A 24,797-nucleotide genomic window follows, 5' to 3' on the forward strand; every position below is an offset into this window, starting at 1 on the left:
CACAGTCCTGTATCAGACCCCACACTGATCCCCGTTCCCCTCTCACTCCCCACAGTCCTGTATCAGACCCCACACTGATCCCACGGCCCCTCTCACTCCCCACAGTCCTGTATCAGACCCCACACTGATCCCCCTTCCCCCTCACTCCCCACAGTCCTGTATCAGCCCCCACACTGATCCCCCTTCCCCCTCACTCCCCACAGTCCTGTATCAGTCCCCACACTGATCCCACGGCCCCTCTCACTCCCCACAGTCCTGTATCAGTCCCCACACTGATCCCACTGCCCCTCTCACTCCCCACAGTCCTGTATCAGTCCCCACACTGATCCCCCTTCCCCCTCACTCCCCACAGTCCTGTATCAGACCCCACACTGATCCCCGTTCCCCTCTCACTCCCCACAGTCCTGTATCAGACCCCACACTGATCCCCGTTCCCCTCTCACTCCCCACAGTCCTGTATCAGAACCCACACTGATCCCACTGCCCCTCTCACTTCCCACAGTCCTGTATCAGTCCCCACACTGATCCCCCTTCCCCCTCACTCCCCACAGTCTGTATCAGCCCCCACACTGATACCCCTTCCCCCTCACTCCCCACAGTCCTGTATCAGTCCCCACACTGATCCCACTGCCCCCTCACTCCCCACAGTCCTGTATCAGTCCCACACTGATCCCACTGCCCCCTCACTCCCCACAGTCCTCTATCAGTCCCCACACTGATCCCCCTTCCCCCTCACTCCCCACAGTCCTGTATCAGTCCCCACACTGATCCCCCTTCGCCCTCACTCCCCACAGTCCTGTATCAGACCCCACACTGATCCCCCTTCCCCCTCACTCCCCACAGTCCTGTATCAGCCCCTACACTGATCCCCATTCCCCCTCACTCCCCACAGCCCTGTATCAGTCCCCACACTGATCCCCCTTCCCCCTCACTCCCCACAGTCCAGTATCAGTCCCCACACTGATCCCACTGCCCGTCTCTCCCCCACAGTCCTGTATCAGTCCCCATTCTGATCCCACTGCCCCTCTCTCTCCCCACAGTCCTGTATCAGTCCCCACACTGATACCACTTCCCCCTCACTCCCCACAGACCTGTATCAGTCCCCACACTGATCCCACGGCCCCTCTCACTCCCCACAGTCCTGTATCAGTCCCCACACTGATCCCACTGCCCCTCTCACTCCCCTACAGTCCTGTATCAGACCCCACACTGATCCCCTTTCCCCCTCACTCCCCACAGTCCTGTATCAGTCACCACACTGATCCCCCTTCCCCTCTCACTCCCCACAGTCCTGTATCAGTCCCAGACTGATCCCACTCTCCCCTCACTCCCCAGAGTCCTGTATCAGTCCCCACACTGATCCCACTGCCCCTCTCTCTCCCCACAGTCCTGTATCAGTCCCCACACTGATCCCACTGCCCCTCTCTCTCCCCACAGTCCTGTATCAGCCCCCACAATGATCCCCCTTCGCCCTCACTCCCCACAGTCCTGTATCAGTACCCACACTGATCCCCCTTCCCCCTCACTCCACACAGTCCTGTATCAGCCCCGACACTGATCCCACTGCCCGTCTCGCCCCCACAGTCCTGTATCAGTCCCCACACTGATCCCACTGCCCCTCTTTCTCCCCACAGTCCAGTGTCAGTCCCCACACTGATCCCACTGCCCTCTCTGTCCCCACAGTCCTGTATCAGTCCCCACACTGATCCCACTGCCCCTCTCACTCCCCACAGTCCTGTATCAGTCCCCACACTGATCCCACTGCCCCTCTCTCTCCCCACAGTCCTGTATCAGTCCCCACACTGATCCCCCTTCCCCTCTCACTCCCCACAGTCCTGTATCAGTCCCCACACAGATCCCCCTTCCCCCTCACTCCCCACAGTCCTGTATCAGTCCCCACACTGATCCCCCTTCCCCCTCACTCCCCACAGTCCTGCATCAGTCCCCACACTGATCCCCCTTCCCCTCTCACTCCCCACAGTCCTGTATCAGTCTCACACTGATCCCACTGCCCCCTCACTCCCCACAGTCCTGTATCAGTCCCCACACTGATCGCACTGCCCCTCTCTCTCTCTCCACAGTTAAGTATCAGTCCCCTCACTGATCCCTCTGCCCCTCTCTCCCCCACAGTCCTGTATCAGTCCCCACACTGATCCCACTATCCCCCTCTCTCCCCACTGCCCTGTATCTGTCCCTAAGCTAGGAGTGTGTGGCAACTGTGTCACAGGATGAATTAAAATTGCATGAAAATGATCAGGTGTCGTATCCGCTTCTCTGGAGCTTTTCTGTTTCCGTTCCAAGAAGCTTCTCCTGTTTGTTTCAGCTGTGACTATTCTGAGTCTCTCTCCACCTCAGATTCAAACTCCCAGCAACATGTCCTTCTCTCTTTCACTTGCAAATCCCATCCTTAACATAACATACATTAGGCCCTTCTAGTCCGCACCGAACCAAACACCCCTTTCTAATCCCACCTCCCTGCACAATGCCCATAACCCTCCATCTTCTTCTCATCCATAGACCTGTCCAACCTTTTCTTAAATAATACAATTGACTCCGCCGCCACTATTTCTCCCGGAAGCTCATTCCACACGGCTACCACTCTCTGAGTAAAGAAGTTCCCCCTCATGTTACCTCTAAACCTCTGCCCCTTAATTCTTAACTCATGTCCTCTTGTTTTAATCTTTCCTCCTCTTAACGGAAATAGTCTATCCACATCCACTCTGTCTATCCCTTTCATAATCTTAAATACTTCTATCAAATCCCCTCTCAACCTTCTACGCTCCAAAGAATAAAGACCTAATCTGCCCAATCTCTCCCTATACTCTAGATTCTTAAACCCAGGTAACATTCTGGTAAACCTTCTCTGCACTCTCTCCACTCTGTTTATATCCTTCCTATAATTAGGCGACCAGAACTGCACACAGAACTCCAAATTAGGCCGCACCAACGTCTTATACAATCTCAACATCTGCTCCCAACTCCTATATTCCATGCAATGATTGATAAAGGCCAGCATACTAAAAGCCTTCTTCACCACCCTCTTCACGTGAGTTTCTACCTTCAGGGAACGATGTACCGTTACTCCTAAATCTTTCTGCTCTTCTGTATTCCTCAATGCTCTCCCATTTACCACGTATGTCCTGTTCTGATTCTTCTTACCAAAATGAAGCACCTCACACTTATCAGCATTAAATTCCATCTGCCATTTTTCAGCCCACTTTTCTAAGCAGCCCAAATCCCTCTGCAATCCTTGAAAACCTTCTTCATTATCCACTATTCCACCTATCTTAATATCGTCTGCATATTTACTAATCCAATTCACCACCCCATCATCTAGCAAGCCGTAGGAGTTAGTCTTATGCTCCCATCTGTTGTTTTAGGTAAACAAGAACCCAGGAGTTACCTTTGAGTGAGCACTTTACAGATAGATCAGAAGTCTTTTAAAAATGTTCAACACGGACGACCTGTCTCCAGTCCATTCATTTCATGACATAATTTCAAATAGCACCTACTTGTGAAATGTACATAGCATTCTCCATAGTTTCTGTAAAGTTACTGAATATGAATTCTTCAGCATTTCAAATAATATCTGTTTTAAAATGTGTGTATCTATGTAACTTACTCTAATTTTACCAATTTATCTCCCAAATACATCTACAAATATTACATCACAGGGTGCTGTGGTGGGATTCAGTCAGGAGCCCGATGGCTGTGGGGAACCGAGTGCCTTTAAGCCTGTTGGTATGTGCTGACAAACCTGCATGCCTTCTCTTGACGGTTTGAGTGGAGTGCCCCTCATAAAATCTCCAGCTCACTCTGCACACAGACGCTGTTCACACAGAGTGCGGGGGTGTGGAACATCCGCGGTCTCAACCACTTCCTCTCTCCGTGTGCTATATTCAGTTCCTCTTCACTCATGCCTCCCCAGCCTGACATCATTCACAAGCCACAAGCCTTTCCTCCTCCTCCCCACTTGGCCCCTTACTGCACCTCAGTGAGACAGTCTTGTCGACATCCACCTTCCCCGGACAGGAATAGTCCCAACACACTGCACTGGGGATGTGAGGGTCAGTGTGTGTGTGGGACTTGTCTCCCAGTGAGGGTCAGTGTGTGTGTGGGGCCCATCCCCCAGTGAGGGTCAGCGTGTGTGGGGCCCATCCCCCAGTGAGGGTCAGCGTGTGTGGGGCCCATGCCCCAGTGAGGTTCAGTGTGTGTGGGACCCATCCCCCAGCGAGGGTCAGCGTGTATGGGACCCGTCCCCCAGGGAGGGTCAGCGTGTGTGGGACCCATCCCCCAGCGAGGGTCAGCGTGTATGGGACCCGTCCCCCAGGGAGGGTCAGCATGTGTGGGGCCCATCCCCCAGGGAGGGTCAGCATGTGTGGGGCCTGTGCCCCAGGGAGGGTCAGCGTGTGTGGGGCCTGTCCACCATTGAGCGTCAGTGTGTGTGGGGCCCATCCCCCAGTGAGGGTCAGTGTGTGTGGGACCTATCCCCCCAGTGAGGGTCAGTGTGTGGGACCCACCCCCCAGTGAGGGTCAGCGTGTACGGGGCACGACCCCCATTGAGCGTCAGCATGTGTGGGGCCCATCCCCTAGTGAGGGTCAGTGTGTATGGGGCCCGTCCCCCAGTGAGGGTCAGCATGTGTGGGACCCATCGCCCAGTGAGGGTCAGTGTGTGTGGGACCCATCCCCCAGTGATGGTCAGTGTGTGTGGGGCCCATCCCCAGTGAGGGTCAGCAAGTGTGGGGCCCATCCCCCAGTGAGGGTCAGTGTGTGTGGGGCCCATCCCCCAGTGAGGGTCAGCGTGTGTGGGACCCATCCCCCAGTGAGGGTCAGCGTGTGTGGGACCCATCCCCCAGGGAGGGTCAGCGTGTGTGAGACCCGTCCCTCAGGGAGGGTCAGCGTGTGTGGGGCCTGCCCCCATTGAGCGTCAGTGTGTGTGGGACCCGTCCCCCAGTGAGGGTCAGTGTGTGTGGGACCCATCCCCCATGGGGGTCAGTGTGTGTGTGGGACTTGTCTCCCTGTGAGGGTCAGTGTGTGTGTGGGACTTGTCTCCCTGTGAGGGTCAGTGTGTGTGTGGGGCCCATCCCCCATTGAGCGTCAGCATGTGTGGGGCCCATCCCCCAGTGAGGGTCAGCGTGTGTGGGGCCCATCCCCCAGTGAGGGTCAGCGTGTGTGGGGCCCATCCTCCAGTGAGGGTCAGCGTGTGTGGGGCCCATCCCCCCGTGAGGGTCAGCGTGTGTGGGACCCATCCCCCAGTGAGGGTCAGCGTGTGTGGGACCCATCCACCAGTGAGGGTCAGCGTGTGTGGGTCCCACCCCCAGTGAGGGTCAGCATGTGTGGGACCCATCCCCCAGGGAGGGTCAGCATGTGTGGGACCCATCCCCCAGGGAGGGTCAGCATGTGTGGGGCCCGTCCCCCAGTGAGGGTCAGTGTGTGTGGAACCCGTCCCCCAGGGAGGGTCAGCGTGTGTGGGACTTGTCCTCCAGTGAGGGTCAGACCTGTTCATCAAAGCACAAGAAACAGCAGGAATCCCTTTGATCCTGCATCATGGCATGAAGCTGATCTGACTGTGGACACATCTCTGCCACTTCTCCTACCCACTGAAAAATCCAACCTTGTCTGAAATATATTTACTGAGGTCGTGTCCACTGCTTCAATGGGCAGCAAACTCCACAGATTCCCCACCCTCTGGGAACAGCACTTCCTCTTTATCTCCATCCTAAATCTTCTGATCTGAATATTCAGGTGATGTCCCCCAGTTCTGCTCTCCCCCACCAATGGAAACAACTTACCTCCCTCTATCTCACCTCTGCCTTTTGCAATTATAGATCATGTGTTTCTATAAGATCCCCTTTCATCTTCTAAATTCTAGAGAGTACAGTCTCAGGCATCTCAATCTCTCCTCATAGGCTAACCCCTTCATCCCAATTCAACCTGGTGACCCTCCTCTGCTCTGCCACCAAAGCCAGTCCATCCTTCCTCGAGTGAGGAGACCAGAACTGTGTGCAGTTCTCCAGATGCAGCCTCTCATGCAGGACCTTGTATGGCTGCAGCAGAACCCCCCTGCTCCGAAATTCAATCCTTCCACCAATAAAGGCCGGTGTTCCATTTGCCTCCTTGACATCCTCCTGCCCCTGCAAACCAACCTTTTGTGATTCATGCACAGGCCCTCCCAAGTCCTTCTGCCCGGCAGCTCGCTGCAATCACTTGCCGTTTCAATAATAATCTGATCTTCTATTTTTGCTTCTAAAGTGGATAACCTCACGTTCACCAATTTGAATTTAAAAATTTTTAATTAAAATAATTTAGGCATATATCACAGTAACAGACCATTTCGGCCCACACACCTATGCCGCCCAATTACCACCCATCTGACCTACACCACCGGTAAGTTTTGAACTGTGGGAGTACAAACTCCATACAGACAGCTCAGGATTTGAACCCCTGTCCCGATCGCTGGCGCTGTAATGGCATTGCAAGAACTGCAACACCAACTGTGCTGGCCCTACATCTCACTCCATCAGCCGGATTCTGGCCCACTCACTTAACCTCTCTCTATCTCTCTACAGACTCTCCGTATCCTCTGCACAATTTGCTTTACCACGCAATTTAGTGCCATCAGCAAACGTTGATACACTACACTCTGTCCCCTCTTCCAGATGGTTTAGGTACATCATGAACAGTTGCAGGCCCAGCACCAACCCCTGCAGCACCCCGTTCACCACTGATTACCAACCAGAAAAACACCCCTGTACCCCAACTCTCTATTAATTAACCAATCTCTATCTGTACCAATACATCACCCCACCCAACTCTGTGCATCCTTATCTTCTGTACAAATCTTTCACAAGGCCCATTATACAACCCTTCTGGAAATCCAGGTAAACAACACCCACCTGTTCCCCTCCATCCACTACGCTCATTATATGGAACATTACAGCCCTTCTAGACTGTGCTAAACTAGTACTCTCCCTAGTCTCACTGATCTCCATTGTCCATCACCCTCCATCCCCCTCCCATCCATGTACCGGCCCAAATTCTTCTTCAATGTCAAACTTGAGCCCACATTCACCCCCTCAGCTGGAGGCTCCACCCCCCACTGCTCTCTGTGTGAAGAAGTTCCCCCTCATGTTCCCCCTAAACCTTTCCCCTTTCACCCTTAACCCATGTCCTCTGGTTTGTATCTCACCAACCCTCAGAGGAAAAAGCTGACCGACACTTACTCTGTCTGTCCCCCTCATAATTTTAAATACCTCAATCAAATCTCTCCTCATTCTTCTACGATCCAGGGAATAAAGCCCTAACCTGTTTAACCTTTCCCTGTAATTCAGTTCCTGAAGTCTGGGCAACATCCTAGTAAATCTTCTCTGCACTCTTTCCATCTTATTGATATCTTCCCTGTAGTTCGGTGACCAAAACTGCACACGATCCTCCAAATTTGGCCTCACCAAATGTCTTATACAACTTTACCATAACATCCCAACTCCTAGACTCAATACTTTTGATTTAATAAGGCCAATATACCAAAAGCTCTCTTTACCACCCTGTCCACCTGTGACACCACTTTTAGGGAATTATATACCTGTATTCCCAGATCCCTCTGTTCTACCGCACTCCTCAGTGCCCGACCATTCATTGTGTACATCTTTTCTTGGTTTGTTCTTCCAAAATGCAGCACCTCACCCTTGTCTGCATTAAATTCCATCAGCCATTTTCCAGCCCATTTTTCCAGTTGGTTCAGATCCCTCTGCAAACTTTGAAAACCTTCTTCACTGTCCACAATGTCTCCAATCTTAGTGTCATCTGTAAACCTGCTGATCCAATTTATCACATTATCATCCAGATCACTGATATAGATGACAAACAACAATGGTCCAGCACCGATCCCTGAGGCACCTCTAGTCACAGGCCTCCAGTCTGAGAAGCATCATTCATCACTACTCTCTGGCTTCTCCTGTCCAGCCATTGTCCAGTTCACTACTTCACCATGAATACCTAGTGCCTGAACCTTCCTGACTAACCTCCCGTGTGAGACCTTGTCAAAGGCCTTACTAAAGTCCATGTAGTCAACATCCACAGTGTTTCATTCATCAAATTTCATGGTAACCTTGAAAATTTCTATAAGATTGGTTAAACACAAAGCCATGTTGACTGTCCCTAATCAGATTCTGGTTATCCAAAGAATTGTATATCCAATCTCTTAGAATACCTTCCAATAATTTACCTACTACTGATGTCAGGCTCACCAGCCTATAATTTCCAAGGTTACTTATGGAGCCCTATTTTAAATAACAGAACAACGTGAGCTCCCCTCCAATCCTCCAGCATCTCACTCGTGGCGAAGTGCATTTAAAATATTTCTGCCAGAGTCCCTGCAATTTCTACATGAGCCTCCCTCAAGGTCCAAGGGAATATCTTGTCAGGTCTTGAGGATTTATCCACCCTTATTTGCTTTATCCTGAGTGAATACTAATGAAAGATATACATTTAAGATCCTCCCCCATCTCTTTTGGTTCCAGACAAAGTCGACCACTGATCTTCAAGGGGACCCATTTTGTCCCTTAATATCCTTTCACTCTTAATATACCCGTAGAAACCCTTAGGATTTTCCTTTCATATTGTCTGCAAAGCAACCTCACATCTTCTTTTAACCTCCCTGATTTCTTTCTTGAGGATTTTCTTGCATTTTTAGACTCCTCAAGTACCTCATTTGCTCCGTGTTGCCGATACATGTTATACATCTCTCTTTTCTTCTGAACCAGATCCCCAATAACCTTTGAAAACTAAGGTTCCCTCTGCCTGCTAAACTTGCCTTTAATCCTGACAGGAACATACAAACTCTATACACTCAAAATTTCACCTTTGAAGGTCCTCCACTTACCTCGCACGTCCTTGCCCGAAAACAACTTATCCTAATCCACGCATTCTAGATCCTTTCTCATTTCCTTAAATTTGGCCTTTCTCCAATTTAGAATCTCAGCCCAAGGCCCAGACCTATCCTTCTCCATAATTCTTCTTTGGCTTGGCTTCGCGGACGAAGATTTATGGACGATTTATGGACGAAGATTAATGAGCTGCAGGCTCATTTGTGGCTGACAAGTCCGATGCGGGACAGGCAGACACGGTTGCAGCGGTTGCAAGGGAAAATTGGTTGGTTGGGGTTGGGTGTTGGGTTTTTCCTCCTTTGTCTTTTGGCATTATGATCACTGGACCCAAAATGTTCCCCTGCATGTACTTCTGTCACCTGCCCTGTCTTGTTCCCCAATAGGAGATCCAGTATTGGATTCACTCTCTAGTTAGTACCTCTTTATATTGGATTAGAAAAATTCCTGAACTCATTCGACAAACTCCAAGCCATCCAGCCCTTTTACAGGATGGGAGTCCCAGTCAATATGTGGAAAGTTAAAATCCCCGACGATCACACCCTTATGTTTCCTGCAACTGTCCGCTATCTCTCTACAGATTTGCTCCTCCAATTCTCACTGACTATTGGACAGTCTATAATACAACCCCATGAGTGTGGTCATACCTTTCCCATTCCTCAGCTCCACCCATATAGCCTCAGTAGTCGAGCCCTTCGGTCTGTCCTTCTTGGGCCCAGCTGTGATATTTTCCCTAACGAGCAATGCCACTCCTCCCCCTTTCATCCCCCCGTTCTATTGTGTCAAAATCAACGGAAGCCCAGAACATTGAACTGCCAGTCCTGCCCCTTCTACAACCAAGTCTCACTAAAGGCCACAATGTCATAATTCCACTTGCCAATCCACACTCTAAGCTCGTCTACCTTCCTTATAATACTCCTTGCATTGAAATCAATGCCCCTGGGAACGTTATTTCCTCCACGCACAATCCTTTGATTTCTTCACGCTGCCTTAACATCATCGTTTCCCTCCTCCACTCCTCTATCTGCTCTAGCCCTCTGGTTCCCCTCCCCCTGCAAATCCAGTTTAAATATCCTCAAAGGACACCAGTGAATTTGTCAAGTGGGACCTGCCCTCCCTGAGTCCGTGCTGCGTCTGCCTGACAGAACCTTCCTCTTCAGGTATCTCACTATCTCGTCCTCAATGTGAGCTCACCGCAGATTCCTGACTGCGGGTGTTAAGCTAACTGGCCTATAGTTACCTGCCTTTTGTCTGCGTATTTCTTTATACAGTGGCCGCTTTCCAAACTATCAGACCTGTAGAGTGTGCCAGCACTGGACTGTTATTCCGCAAGTCCCGTCGCTCTGCCCCAGACCATAGCCATCCATGCTCCTCCCATCCATGTACCCATCCAATAGTCTCTCACAGGTTGAAATCAAACCTGCAGCCATCACCTCGTCCGGCAGCTCGTTCCACACTCTCACTGCCCTCTGTGTGAAGACGTTTTCACCCCCCCACCCCACCTCCCCACAATATTCCCCTTGAAGGATGTGTTGTCATCGGAGAGGGTCCAGACGAGGTTCACTAGAATGATACCTGGAGAAAAAGGGTTTTCACACGATGGTTCTGGGACTGTACTCGGTGGAGTTTCATGGATGGGGGGGGGGGGGATTATATTGAGATCTACTGGATACTGGAAGGCCTGGACAGAGTGGATGTGTCTTACGGTGGGGGAGTCTGGGACCAGAGGGCACAGCCTCAGAATATGAAGATCATCTGTTTCTAACTGTGACAAGGAGGGATTTCTGTCCCTTGTTCCTGTGCTGTTGTGTGTGAGTCGTTCAACGTGCTAACGGACTTGGACTGAGCTGTTGGAACTGCAGGGATGAGTAGGCTGGCCAGAAAACTGGAGCAGGCCTGAGGGGTAAACAGGCTCCCCTGGGGATCTGAGGAAGGATCCTTCCCCCAGGTCGTGATTCCCCCCATCAGAAACCTGCTTGAGGCTTACCTCAGGGGATGGGGGAAGTATGTGATCCAGGTCAGGAATGGGCTAGAAGTGTTGGCTGGGGATTAATGGTGGGAATAGGGCCTGGTCTGGCCCAGAAAGCAGTCCCGGGATGTGTTGGTGTTGGCTGGGGACTGGTGGTGGGATGAGGGCCTGGGCCAAGGTCCCGGGAGGTGGTGGGGCTGGTTGGGGTCTGATGGTGGGATGAGGGCCAAGTCTGGTCCAGACCCAGATCCTGGGAGTTGGTGGGCGCTGGCTGGGGACTGACTGATAGTGGGTTGAGGGCCTGGTCTGGCCCAGACCCAGGTCCCGGGAGGTGGAGTGTGCTGGGTGGGGACCGATGCTGGGATGAGGGCAGACAGCAGTCCCGGGAGGTGAAGGGTACTGGGTGGGGACCGATGCTGGGATGAGGGCAGACAGCAGTCCCGGGAGGTGGTGGGTGCTGGGTGAGGACTGATGCTGGGATGAGGGCAGACAGCATTCCCGGGAGGTGGTGGGTGCTGGGTGAGGACTGATGCTGGGATGAGGGCAGACAGCATTCCCGGGAGGTGGTGGGTGCTGGGTGAGGACCGATGCTGGGATGAGGGCAGACAGCAGTCCCGAGAGGTGGTGGGTGCTGGGTGAGGACCGATGCTGGGATGAGGGCAGACAGCAGTCCCGGGAGGTGGTGGGTGCTGGGTGAGGACCGATGCTGGGATGAGGGCAGACAGCAGTCCCAGGAGGTGGCAGTACTGGCCGAGGCGCGGATGCTCCTGGGAGCGGGGTGCAACAGCTGTTCTCTGTCACTTCCTGCCTGCCCTCGGCAACGACGCGTTTAGCTCTGTATCACCTCGGCAATCAGACTGGCACTGTACTGGGCTGTCTTCACATGGCGCCAGTCTGTGGGACCCTGCTGGTGTTACTAATGGTGGGACTCAGCTCAGCAAGTACTGGTAAGTTCCCTGGGGTGAACCAAGGGCCAGGCTACGAGGTCCCACAGCACTCGACAGTACAGCTGCTGGGTAATGCCGGCACCCCCCTCCAGCGATGGGTCCACACTGGCTTCAGCGTCACTCCTGGTGCCACATCTGGATCCGTCGGGAAGCGGGTGAGGGGGACAAGCCAGTGGCAGGGGTCCCCCAGAGCAGGGTGTGGACCAGGAGGCCTGCCGGACTGGGCAGGATGTCTTCTCCTCACCCACTCACCGATGGCTGAAACAGACCTGCAGCGAGAGAGGGAGAGCAGGAAATGTAGAATGTGAGAGTGAAGGGGTGTTGAGGATGTGGCACTGAGCGGTCGGGCACTGCCCTGGGGAGATGTGGTGCAGAGAGTAACCAACCAGAAACCACTGCCTAAAATGTCGATCATATATGTTTGCCTCTCATGGACACTGCAAGACCTGCTGAGTTCCTCCAGTGATCCCAGCGTCTGCAGACATTCACTCCTCTGTTCAACAGTGGGCAACGACCAGCCGCGGGGAAAAGGTGATAACTGTATGGGTGGGGGGGTTATGTTTGACAGATCAGGATGTGGGTCAAGCTGAGAAGTAGCAAAGGGCTGAAACGTTCTCAGTCCCAGCAGGGACGCTCTCTGTCAGCTCACAGAGGCGTGGACTGGGGACCCTACGCCCTGGGAGAGTCTCTGACCAGAGAGCACAGCCTCAGAATACAAACATGTCGCTTTAGAACAGAGATGCGGAGAAATGTTTTCATCCAGAGGGTGGTGAATCTGGAATTTGTGGCCACAGGTGGCTGGTGGAGGCCGGGCCATTGAGATGGATGTTGATGGGTTCAGGGAGAAGGCAGAGAATGGGGTGGAGAGAAAAACAATAAATCAACCCTGAGTTGATCGGTGGAGCAGACTCGATGGCCACAAATGGCCCTTAAACAATGGAAAGTACACGAGCTGCTTTTCTGAATTGATGCATCCAGGAAAAGGCCGGATGCCTTAAGATTTCCTCTTGTGGAACGAGTAAGGTGAACTGATCGTCTGGTGCACAAGCCTCCCCAACAGTCTGTGGTCTGACTCGGAGATTGAAAGGAAAGTCACTCAATGGTAAAACTTGGATCGTAAATCTAAACAGAAAAAAATGGTCCAAGAGGAGGCGATGGCTCTTTTGATGAGAGATCATGTTGAAGAGCGTGGCCACCGACAACATTTAAAGGTTTTAGCACTTCAAAAAAAACAAATGCAAAGCTTACAGCGCCTTTTAGCACAAAATCCAGTGGGTAAAGTGATGTGTGATATGAGAAATGAGAGAGAATGTGAAATCTGAGGGAGAGGCTTGTAAAGTTGCCTGAGATAGCAGTCGATGTGCTTCATCAAACAGCGAAGGGGGGAATCAGGAAATTGATAAAGAGATGCAAGATCGAGACACATGTCGAGCAGTCGATGTGCTTCATCAAACAGCGAAGGGGGGAATCAGGAAATTGATAAAGAGATGCAAGATCGAGACACATGTCGATCAACTGATTAAACCAGGGAGCAAGAACTTTCAGAGATAATATAAAAATGAAATGACTAGTGCAGGTAAATCAATGTCCCTGACGGGCGGATGCAGGACAGTGAGGAAATGGCAGAAGATTTAAACACATTCTGGGCAGTGACTTCATGGAAGAAGAATCCGATCTAAGCTCATTGTAAGGACCCAAAAAGTAAAAACACAGAAGTCGGCAGACAACGGTCGTTGGCAGAATCACAGGCGGCAATGAGGAAGCGTACAGGAGGGAGGTAGATCAGCTCATTGAGTGGTGTCACGACAGCCACCTTGCGCTCAACTTCAGCAAAACCAAGGAGATGATTGTGGACTTCAGGAGGAAGTCAGGGGAACATGACCCAGTCCTCATCGAGGGCTCTGAACTTCTTGACCCTCTCCTGGGGATCTGTCCTGGAGCCTCCATGTTGATGCAAACACAAAGAAGGCTCGCCAGTGGCTAGACTTTGTGAGGTGTTTCAGGTGATTCACCAAAGACTCTCGTAAACTTCTACAGGTAGACCGTGGAGAGCATTCTGGCTGGTTGCATCACTGCCTGGTAGGGAGGCACCAACTCTCAAGACAAGAATAAACTCCAGAGGGTTGTTAACTCAGCCTGTGACGCGACAGGCACCAGACTTCACTCCATCAAGGACATCGACATGACAGTGTCTTAAACAAGCATCCTCTATCTTCAAAGACCCCACCACCCAGGCCATGCTCTCTTCACTCTGCTACCATCGGGAAAAAGGTACAGGAGCTTAAAGACGAACACCCCTCTGCCATCAGATTCCTGAATGAACAATGAACCAGACACTGTCTGATTTTTGAAAACATCGTGCTGGAGAAACTCAGCAGGTCAAACCGTGTACTTGACATAACCTATGTTTCGGGCTTGAGCCCTTCATTAAGGGCCCGTGCCCACATTTTTCTCACACCTTATTGAAGGGGCTCAAGCCCAAAACGTCGGTTCTGTATCTTTACCTTTGTTATATAAAGGCACCGTTTGACCTGCTGAGTTTCTCCAGCATTTGTGCTTTTACTTGATATAAGGGCCCTGTGGAAATGAGGGACTGTCAGAAATGGCTGGGAACTAGTGGGGGAGACGTTGAGGAACATCCCAAGGACCCGATGAGGGTCTTGGCCACTGTGGGCTGGAGAACATGTGTTTAAGGCGAGGGGGGTGGTTCAGGGGAGATGTGGTACCTGGAGCAGGCTGCCAGGGGTGGGAGGTCTCAGCCACTGTGGGCTGCCTGGCTGAAACCTCCTGCATCTCTCTGCATTCTGTGGGTGAGCGGAGAGCAAACATGATCCCAATGATTTGAAAACCAGGAGTTACAAACCAAGAAAGGACATGCACAATGAATGATAAGGCACAGAGGGGTAGAACATAGGACACAACAGCACAGTACAGGCCCTTCGGCCCTTGATGTGTGCCGACCCATATGTTCCTTAAAAAAATACTCCCTCCCTACTTCCTTAAACCCTCCCTACCCCATAACCTTCCACTTTTCCTCCATCCATGTCCCTATCTAAGAGTCTCTTAAATGCCCCTAATGTTCCAGCCTCCACCACCATCCCTGGCAAGGCATTCTAGGCCCCCACAACTCTGTGTTTAAAATAAAACCTTACCCTTGATGTCTCCCCTGAACTTCCCTCCCTTCACTTTGTGCAGACGTCCTCTGGGATCTGGGAATATGGATACATAATTCCCTGAAAGTGGCGTCACAGGTGGACAGGGTTGTAAAGGAACCATGTTATGCAGAGTCTGCCTGTATGTAAAATGATGAGGGGGACAGACTGAGTAAATGTAGGTCGGCTTTTTCCACTGAGGGTGGGTGAGATACAAACCAGAGGACAGGGGTTAAGGGTGAAAGGGGAAAAGTTTAGAGGGAACTTCTTCACACAGAGAGTGGTGGGAGAGTGGAACGAGCTGCCAGCTGAGGGGGTGAATGTGGGCTCAGTTTGAACATTGAAGAAGAATTTGGACAGTCCACAGATGGGAGGGGGATGGAGGGCTGTGGACTGGGTCCAGTTCAGTAGGACTAGGGAGAACAGCAGAGCGTTAGCTGATTGGCAGGAAGCAGAGAGTTGGGATAGAGGGATCATATTCTGATTGGTTGCTGGTGGTGTCCACTGGGGTCGGTGTAGGGGCTGGTTCTTTTCATGTTTTATATTAGTAATGGAATGAACGGCTTAGTGACCACATTTGTAGATGATACGAAGGTCGGCAGAGGAGCAGGTCGTGTGGTGGGAATGGAGGCTGCAGAAGGACTTGGACAGATGAGGAGATTGGGCAGAGAAGTGGCAAATGAAATATAATGTCAGGAAGTGGACGGTTGTGCACTTTGGTAGAAGAAATAAACGAAGAGAAAATTGAAAATGCCCAGATGCAAAGGGACCTGGGAGTCCTCATGCAGGTCAGCCTGAAGGTGAAATTGCAGGTTGAGGTGGTGGTGAAGAAGGCAAATGCGATGCTGGTGTTCATTTCAGGAGGAATAGAATCTAAGATCAGGGATGTGATGTCGAGGGTTTATGAGGCCCTGGTGAGACCTCTCGTGGAGGATTGTGAGCAGTTCTGAGCTCCTCGTTTGAGAAAGGAGAGGGTTCAGAGGAGGTTCTCAAGGACAATTCCGGGAATGAAAAGGAGATGTTTGACAACTCTTGGCCTGTACTCGTTGGAATTTAGGAGAATGAGGGGCGATCTCATGAAATATTTCAAATGTTGAAAGTCATTAGAAGGAGAAAGGCTGTTTCCCAGGGTGGGAGGGTCCAGGACAAGAGGGCAGAACTTCAGGATTGAAGGGCATCCACTTGGAACAGAGATGGGGAGGAATTTCTTCAGCCAAAGGGTGGTGAATCTGTGGAATTTGTTGCCACAGACAGTTGTGGAGGCTGGGTCATTGGGTGTATTTAAGGGAGAGATTGATTGGTTCTTGATAAGCCAAGGGATCTAAAGTTATGGAGAGAAGGCTGGGGAGTGGGGCTGAGTGGGGAAATGGGCCAGGTCGTGACTGAATGGCAGGGCAGACTCGATGGGCTGAATGTCTTGCTTCTGCTCCTATGCCTCAAGGTTGTATAGGTGTTGAACTCTGGGAGGTCAAATGTAAGGGGAATGTACACAATTAGTGTCAGGATCTGGAGGGTCCTTGAAGCAAGAAGATGGTGGTAAAGGTGGTGGTGGAGATGAGGTTTACTATCAAGCCCCTTTCACACATGCATCCCAGTAAATCGGCCATTCAGTGTCCTGGGATAGGAACAGGGGTTTGGTCTTTCACACTAGACCACTCCTAACTGGGTCACCAAACACTTTCACATTCGCAAGGGTCTGTCCCCAGCATTCAATCGGAAGTGCCTGCGTTTCACACTTGCCTGATATCAACGCCAGCGTCTGCAGACACTGGGGATTGTATTAAGGGTCGAGGCCGGGAATCCCCGGTGTGAGATGACATTGTGCAGATTTTGCTTTCACACTGGCCACTTTAAAGGTTGATGGGTGTTCGATTCCTGGAATCACTGGCAAGTGTGAAAGGGGCTTCAGACAGACAAGTACAGTGTACAGTTATGTTGAACACCTTACAGCAGCCTCGCCGATACGTAGGACATGCCAACTACAGTGGTATATATCACGTTCCACAATACGCCAAGTCAAGGAAAGAAAAAATTGGGTCAGGTACCCTTTATTGGAATTTATCGATCCATTTATCTGTCTTATTTCTTTATTTGTTGTCAGGAATAAAACAGAAATGTAATATGACATGAAAGTGCCTTTCGTCTGCCTTAAGGGCAGGCAAAGATTTTCCATTAGCATCGCCGGACCTCCTTACAGTCCGAGAAAGAGAAGTGATTCCCCCCCACCACCCCCCCGACCAGAGTCACCTTTAAATATAAAAGAACAGGTCAAGAAATGTGCAACCGAAGTCGTGCAGATGGGCCTTTTGGCGCAGGCCACAGCCTCGTCCTGAGGTGGCTCGGGAGACGTTCCAGAGCCTGGCCGCTGTCTTTGGTGGTAGGGCCTGTTCCCATACTGTGGGAAGGAGCTGTAGACTCGGTCTGGAGGAAGGGGTTGACCGGGGTGGGAGTACAGGATCGGGTTATAGTCTTTGACGGGGGGGGGGGGGGGTAGCCATGACTGTGTGGGGAGGACTAGGTTCCGATGCTGCTGGGGCTGGCTGGGTTCAGGCTGTGGGATATGTGGTGGTCACAGGCACCTCCATCTCGCAGTTGCAGGCAGCAGGTCGACCACGACATGGCGGCAGTCTCACCACATCCGTCTCATTTTGCAGGCAGCGCTCAGAGGCTGCCAGGCCGTTCTGCCCCTCCTGCAAAGCACTAGCAGTTTCTCGGGGGGGGGCTGTGGGGAGGGGGGTGGCAGGGAGGAGAGGAGATCCAGCACAGGGTGGATGGGCCTGGGACTAGCTGGGCCAGTGCTGGGGTGAGGGGATGAGTTCCCTGCCCCCCCACCCCACCCTGGGGTTGCTACGGCTGCCTGCAGAGTCAACGCTTTCTCATCTCCCGATTTACAGATGTCCAGATAACGCCAGCGCATCCTGGCAGGGTGGGGCAGTGGGGTTCTCCCTCTCCCCATGTACCACCCTCCGCACCCCCACATACCCACCTCCGCACTGACATACCCCCCTCCCCACACCCATGGACCTCCACGTGCCAACATTCCCCTTCCCCAATGTACCCCCTCCCCTTCACACAACCCCTCCACCCCACGTACCCCCTCCCCACACCCACATACTCTTCTTCACACTGACATATCTCCCCCTCCCATGGACCCCTCTGCACCCACATTCCCCCTCCCCAATGTAACCCCTCCCCCTCATGTACCCCCCTCACTGCCTGCGTACCCCCTCCCCCACCCACGTAAGCTCCTTCCCCACCCATGTACCTCCACCACATCCACATACCCCCTCCCCACCCACTCACCAGTCCTGGTCACCAGCTTCCCTCCTCCAACTCCCCTCCTATCTCCTCCATTCCTTGCTCCCTCCCCTCCATTCACCTCCATCACTCTCTCCTCATTCTCCAATGCCCCCTAACCCCTTCCCCCAATGACCCCACTCCTCCTCAGACCCTCTATTCCTCAATCTCCATATCCCTCCTCCCCCCTTTCACTCACCTCTCCACAATGCCCCTTACCCCTTTCCTCTCCTCTCCTCCATTCCCAAACACCCCTACTCCTCTCCTCCATTCCCTAACACTCTGTATCCCTCACATCCCTCAACCCTCCTCCATTCCCACCCCTCTCCTCTTCTCCATTATTCCCCTCCCCCTCGTGCCCAACCCTTGCTGGAGATCAATGTCCTGCTGGGTTCAGCGACAGGTGCTAGGATCTGTGGGGTCTGGAGATTGGTCAGTGTTCCAGTTGAGGAGGTGCTGGAGGTCCTGATGTGTATAAAGGTAGACAGATCTCAGAAGTGTCCAAGAGCACGGTGGAGAGCTGAAGAGGATATTGCAGGTGCTTTGGCTGAGATTGATGAGTCGTCGTCAAGTACAGGTGAGATCCCGGAAGACTGGAGGGTGGCAAATGGTGGGCCTCTGTTCAAGAAGGGCTGCGGGGAAAGACCTGGGAACTACAGGCCAGTGAGCCCAACCTTTGTGATGGGACGTTGCTGAGAGTATTCTGAGGGAGAAGATGTACTTGGATGGACAAGGGCTTATTCAGGATCGTCAGCACGGTTTTGTAACTGGGAGGTCATGGCTCACAAATCTAATCGAGTGTTTTTGAAGATGCAACAAGAAGGTTGATGAGGGTAGACCTGGAGATGATGTATGTATGGATTTCAGCAAGACTTGCAATAAGGGTCCACATGATAGACTGCTCTGGAAGGTTGGATCGCAACGGATCCAAGGAGAGGTAGCAGAATGGATAGAAAGTTGGTTTCGTGGGAGAAAGGAGAGGGTGATGGGGGAAAGATTTCCAGACTGGAGGCCTGTGACTAGTGATGTGTCCCAGGGTTCGGTGCTGGGCTGGTTGCTGCTTGTCATCTATATCAATCTACAGATGAAAACGTACGTGACATGATCAACAAGTATCTGGTATTGTAGAGAGTGAAGATGGTTGCCAATAATTGCAACAGGATCTTGATCGGTCGGGCAGGTGGGGCAGAGGAATCTAACACAGAGAAATGTGAGGGGTTGCACTTAGGGAGGTCTAATGTGGGTCGGATCAAGAGTGAATACTGGGTTGGGGAGTGTTGTAGAGCAGAGGAATCTGAGGGAGTGCTGTAGAGCAGAGGGATCTGACGAAGTGTTGTAGAGCAGAGGGATCTGAGTGAGTGTTGTGGAACAGAGGGATCTGGGGAGTGTTGTAGAGCAGAGGAATCTGAGGGAGTGTTGTAAAGCAGAGGGATCTGAGGGAGTGTTGTGGAGTAGAGAGATGTGGGGGAGTATTGTAGAACAGACAGATCTGAGGGAGTGTTGTAGAGCAGAGGGATATGGGGAGTGTTGTAGAGCAGAGGGATCTGGGGAGTGTTGTAGAGCAGAGGGATCTGAGGAGTGTTGTAGAACTGAGGGATCTGGGGGAGTATTGTAGAACTGAGGGATCCAGGAATACAGGTATACATTTCCTGAAACTGGCATCACAGGTAGATGGGGTGGTCGAAAGGTCATTGGACACATTGGCCTCGTCAGTCAGAGCACTGCGTTCCGGAGTGAAACACGAGAGTCTGCAGACATGGTGAATGAAGTAAATACATTATGCTGGAGAAACGTAGCAGGTCAAACGGTGTGTTTTGTGCAGCTGACATTTTGGGCTTGAGTCCTTCATCAGGGTTGGGAGGTCATGTGGCAGCTATATATGATCTTGTTGAGTCCCCATTTAGGACACTGTGTTCAGTTTTGGTCAGTGCACAGCAGGACAGGTGTGGTTACGCTGGAGGAAGTGCAGAGGGTGATGACACACACTCATTTGCAGGCATTGGTACAAGGACTCTTTTAAGGGACCACTGTATGGAGTGACATTTGGAAGGAGGTTTTTTTGATGGAACTAGCACATGGCGCATTGGCCGGTCCTCACAACTGCCATTAATCAATTCTACCAGTTTGGAGTTTCGAGGACCACCCTCGTGTGAAATCCCTGAGGTGGACGATGGTACCTTTACTGTACCTTACCTCTGTACTCTACCCTACAGTAACCTACATGTGGTTACCAATTAACTGGACAGGATTGTAGGACTGTACCCTTCCCCAGTTACTGGTAAACTGGACATGGTCATGGGACAGTACCCTACCCCTCTACTCTACCCTTCAATGCCCTACCCCAGGTTACCGGTAAACTGAACAGAGTCATGGGACTGTACCCTACCCCTGTACTCTACCCTACAGTGCCCTACCCCTGATTACCGGTAAACTGGAGAGGGTCGTAGAACTGTACCCTACCCCTGTACTCTACCTTACAGTGCCCTACCTCTGGTTACTTGTAAACTGGACAGGGTCGTGCTTTTCCACACCTTGGGTAAGTTGTCCCCTCCACCCTTCATTTACAACAGTTGGACCATTCAGCTTGACTTGGGAGGCGGAAAACGTGGAATTTCCACAGCGGAGTAAGTCATTAGGTTTGCGTAACCCCTTCCACCCAACCAGCAAAGCAGCAATAGAACTCACCCGTCTCACTTTGGTCTCAGAGCACCTGGTCATTGGCAGGTTTCAAGCCACAGAGGATGCGTTGAGACGGCTGTCTGCTGACATAGTTGGCAGGGGAGCAGTGGCAATTCCGAATCGGATGGTCTTGCACATTCTGCACACTGACCGTAGGGGTGGGTAGGGGCAGGTGGGATGTTATATGCTGTGTGTTGTCGGGAGTGCCAGATGTGGGAGGTCCTGGAGTCTTCCAGACTCCCGGATGTCCATATCTGCACTAGGTGTGTCGAGCTGGAGATTCTCAGGGACCGTGTTAGGGAACTAGAGCTGCAGCTCGATGACCTCAAGCTGGTTAGGGAAACAGAGGAAGTCATAGACAGGAGTTACAGCCACGTGGTCACGCCAGGGCCACGGGAGGATGAAAGGTGGGTAACTGTTAGGAGAGGGACAAAAAAACGTAAGGTGCCAGAGAGGAGCCCTGTGAATGTAACCCTCAGCAATAAGTACGCCTCTTTGAGCACTGTTGAGGGGGACATCAAGGTTGGGGGGAGCGACAGTGGCTGTGTCTCTGGCACGAGGTCGGCCCCCGTAGCTCAGAAAGGGAGGGAAAGGAAGAGGAGGGCAATTGTGCTAGGAGACTCCATAGTTAAGAGGACGGATAGGGGATTCTGCGGACGCAGCAAGGAGAACCGGATGGTGGTTTGCCTCCCTGGTGCCAGGGTCCGGGATCTTGCTGCTCGGGTCCCAGATATCCTAAAGTGGGAGGGACAGGACCCAGAGGTCGTGGTACATGTAGGGGTACCAATGACATAGGGAGAAATAGAGAAGAGGTCCTAAAAAGTGAGTACAGGCAGTTAGGTAGGGAGTTAAAAAGAAGGACCGCAAAGGGGGTAATCTCTGGATTACTCCCTGTGCCACGTGACAGTGTGAATAGAAATAGAATGAGGTGGAGGATTAACACGTGGCTGAAGGGGTGGAGTAAGGGGCAGGGTTTCAAGTTTCTGGATCACTGGGACCTTTTTTGGGGGAGATGTGACCTGTACAGTAAGGACGGGTTACACTTAAATCCCAGGGGGACCAGAATCCTGGCAGAGGTATTTGCTAGGGCTACTCAGGACCCTTAAATTAGAATGGTTGGGGGGAGGGAACAAAATAGTACAGAGCAGTAAGGAGAAGGTTAGAATGCAAACAAAGAAAGTTTGTAGTAAGTATTTGAATATGGATGGGCAGGTGATAGAGAAGGGAAATTCTCTGGAAGAAGATGAAGGGCAATTGGCAGGAGAAGTAAATAATGTTGTTATTAAAGATGAGGGAAAACAGGGATTAAAAATTGGGAAATCTCTGAAATTCATATATTTTAATGCCAGGAGTATTGTAAAAAAGGTGGATGAGCTGAAGGTGTGGATTGGTACTTGGAAGTATGATGTGGTAGCGATTAGTGAGAAATGGTTGCAGGAGGGATGTGATTGGCAGTTGAATATCCCTGGGTTTCGTTGCTTTAGGTGAGATAGAGTCGGAGGGGCAAGAGGAGGTGGGGTTGCATTGCTTGTCAGGGAAAATATTACAGCGGTGCCTAGGAAGGATAGATTAGAGGGCTCGTCCACGGAGGCTATTTGGGTGGAACTGAGGAGTAGGAAAGGAGAGGTTACATTTGTAGGGGTGTAGAGACCTAGAGGAGCAAATCTGTAGGGAGATAGTAGATATTTGTGATAAGCACAGGGTTGTAATTATGGGAGATTTTAATTTTCCACATATAGATTGGGAAACACATTCTGTGAAAGGACTGGATGGGTTAGAGTTTGTGAAATGTGTGTAAGATAGTTTTTTACAACAATATGTAGAGGTGCCGACCAGAGAAGGAGCAGTGTTAGATCTACTGTTGGCAAATGGGATGGGTCAAGTGACGGAGATTAGTGTTGGCGAACACTTCGGGTCCAGTGATCATAATGCCATCAGCTTCAATGTCATTATGGAAAGAGAGAAGTCAGGGCCAAGGGTTGAGGTTTTTGATTGGGGAAAAGCTAGATTTGAGGAGATGCGAAAGGACTTGCAGGGTGTGCATTGGGACAATTTGTTTTATGGGCAGGATGTAGTAGAGAGATGGAAGTCTTTTAAAGATCAGATTTTGAGAGTGCAAAAGCTTTATGTTCCTGTTAGGTTAAAAGGAGGGGCAAAAGGTTGGAGAGAGCCGTGGTTTTCAAGGAATATTGGAAACTTGGTTCGAAGAAAAAGGGAGGCGTACATTAGATATAAGAAGCATGGAGTTAAGGAGATGTTTGAAAGATACATTGAATGTAAGAGGAATCTTAAGAGAGGAATTAGGAAAGCTAAAAGAAGGTACGAGGAAACTATGGCAAGCAGGGTGAAAACTAATCCAAAAGAGTTCTACAAATATGTTAATGGTAAAAGGAAAGCTCGAGACAAAATTGGTCCCTTAGAAAATCAGAGCGGAAAACTGTGTGTGGAGCCTAGAGAAATGGGGGAGATATTGAACAGTTTCTTTTCTTCGGTATTCACTAAGGAGAAGGATATTGGGAGATGTGAGATAAAAAAAGCAAATTGGGTAAATATGGGGAATATAGAGATTACAAAAGATGTAGTTTTAGGGCTTTTGAAGAATATAAAGGTGGATAAGTCTCTGGGACCAGACGGGATCTTCCTCAGGACATTGAGAGAAGTGAAGGAGGAAATAGCAGAGGCTCTGGCAGTAATTTTCCAAATGTCATTAGATATGGGGATAGTGCCGGATGATTGGCGCATTGCGCATGTGGTTCCGTTATTTAAAAAGGGTTCAAGGAGGAAGCCTGGCAACTATCGGCCTGTAAGTTTGACGTCTGTGGTAGGTAAATTAATGGAGAAAATTCTTAGAGATAGTACTTATAAACATCTGGATAGACAGGGTCTGATCAGGAGCACTCAAGATGGATTTGTGGGAGGAAGGTCATGTTTGACCAATCTGATTGAATTTTTTGAAGAGGTGACTAGGAATGTGGATGAGGATAGGGCAGTGGATGTTGTCTATATGGACTTCAGTAAGGCCTTCGATAAGGTACCACATGGAAGGTCAGTTCGGAAGGTGCAGTCTTTAGGTATAAATTTTGAGATAGTCAAATGGATTGAACATTGGCTGAAAGGGAGAGGCCAGAGAGTGGTAGTGGATAATTGTCTGTCAGGTTGGAGGCCGGTGACCAGTGGTGTGCCTCAAGGATCTGTATTGGGCCCATTGTTGTTCGTTATATACATTAATGATCTAGATGATGGGGTGGTGAATTGGATTGGTAAATATGCAGACGATACTAAGATAGGTGGAATAGTGGATAATGAAGAAGGTTTTCAAGGATTGCAGAGGGATTTGGGCTGCTTAGAAAAGTGGGCTGAAAAATGGCAGATGGAATTTAATGCTGATAAGTGTGAGGTGCTTCATTTTGGTAAGAAGAATCAGAACAGGACATACGTGGTAAATGGGAGAGCATTGAGGAATACAGAAGAGCAGAAAGATTTAGGAGTAACGGTACATCGTTCCCTGAAGGTAGAAACTCACGTGAATAGGGTGGTGAAGAAGGCTTTTAGTATGCTGGCCTTTATCAATCATTGCATGGAATATAGGAGTTGGGAGGTGATGTTGAGATTGTATAAGACGTTGGTGCGGCCTAATTTGGAGTTCTGTGTGCAGTTCTGGTCGCCTAATTATAGGAAGGATATAAACAGAGTGGAGAGAGTGCAGAGAAGGTTTACCAGAATGTTACCTGGGTTTAAGCATCTAGAGTATAGGGAGAGATTGGGCAGATTAGGTCTTTATTCTTTGGAGCGTAGAAGGTTGAGAGGGGATTTGATAGAAGTATTTAAGATTATGAAAGGGATAGACAGAGTGGATGTGGATAGACTATTT

The 24,797-nt window shown here is 50.8% G+C and overlaps 2 protein-coding genes across 2 annotated transcripts in view; one reads left to right on the plus strand and one right to left on the minus strand.

Annotated features, from left to right (window-relative positions):
- Nucleotides 1-3,778, minus strand: part of bxdc2 (brix domain containing 2) — a 142,447-nt gene extending 138,669 nt beyond the window's left edge. The window contains exon 1 of the mRNA XM_069884363.1: nucleotides 3,758-3,778. Within this exon, the coding sequence (XP_069740464.1) occupies nucleotides 3,758-3,763 (6 nt within the window). The 5' untranslated portion in view covers nucleotides 3,764-3,778. The remainder of the gene's footprint in view (nucleotides 1-3,757) is intronic.
- A 7,794-nt stretch (nucleotides 3,779-11,572) lies between these two features.
- The window catches only part of LOC138746535 (receptor-type tyrosine-protein phosphatase kappa-like), an 85,489-nt gene continuing 72,264 nt past the window's right edge, over nucleotides 11,573-24,797 (plus strand). Inside the window, exon 1 of the mRNA XM_069904827.1 lies at nucleotides 11,573-11,798. Coding sequence (XP_069760928.1) covers nucleotides 11,735-11,798 — 64 coding nt within the window. The 5' untranslated portion in view covers nucleotides 11,573-11,734. The remainder of the gene's footprint in view (nucleotides 11,799-24,797) is intronic.

The sequence above is a fragment of the Narcine bancroftii genome, chromosome 1 (assembly GCF_036971445.1).
Source record: "Narcine bancroftii isolate sNarBan1 chromosome 1, sNarBan1.hap1, whole genome shotgun sequence".
Classification (NCBI taxonomy): domain Eukaryota; kingdom Metazoa; phylum Chordata; class Chondrichthyes; order Torpediniformes; family Narcinidae; genus Narcine; species Narcine bancroftii.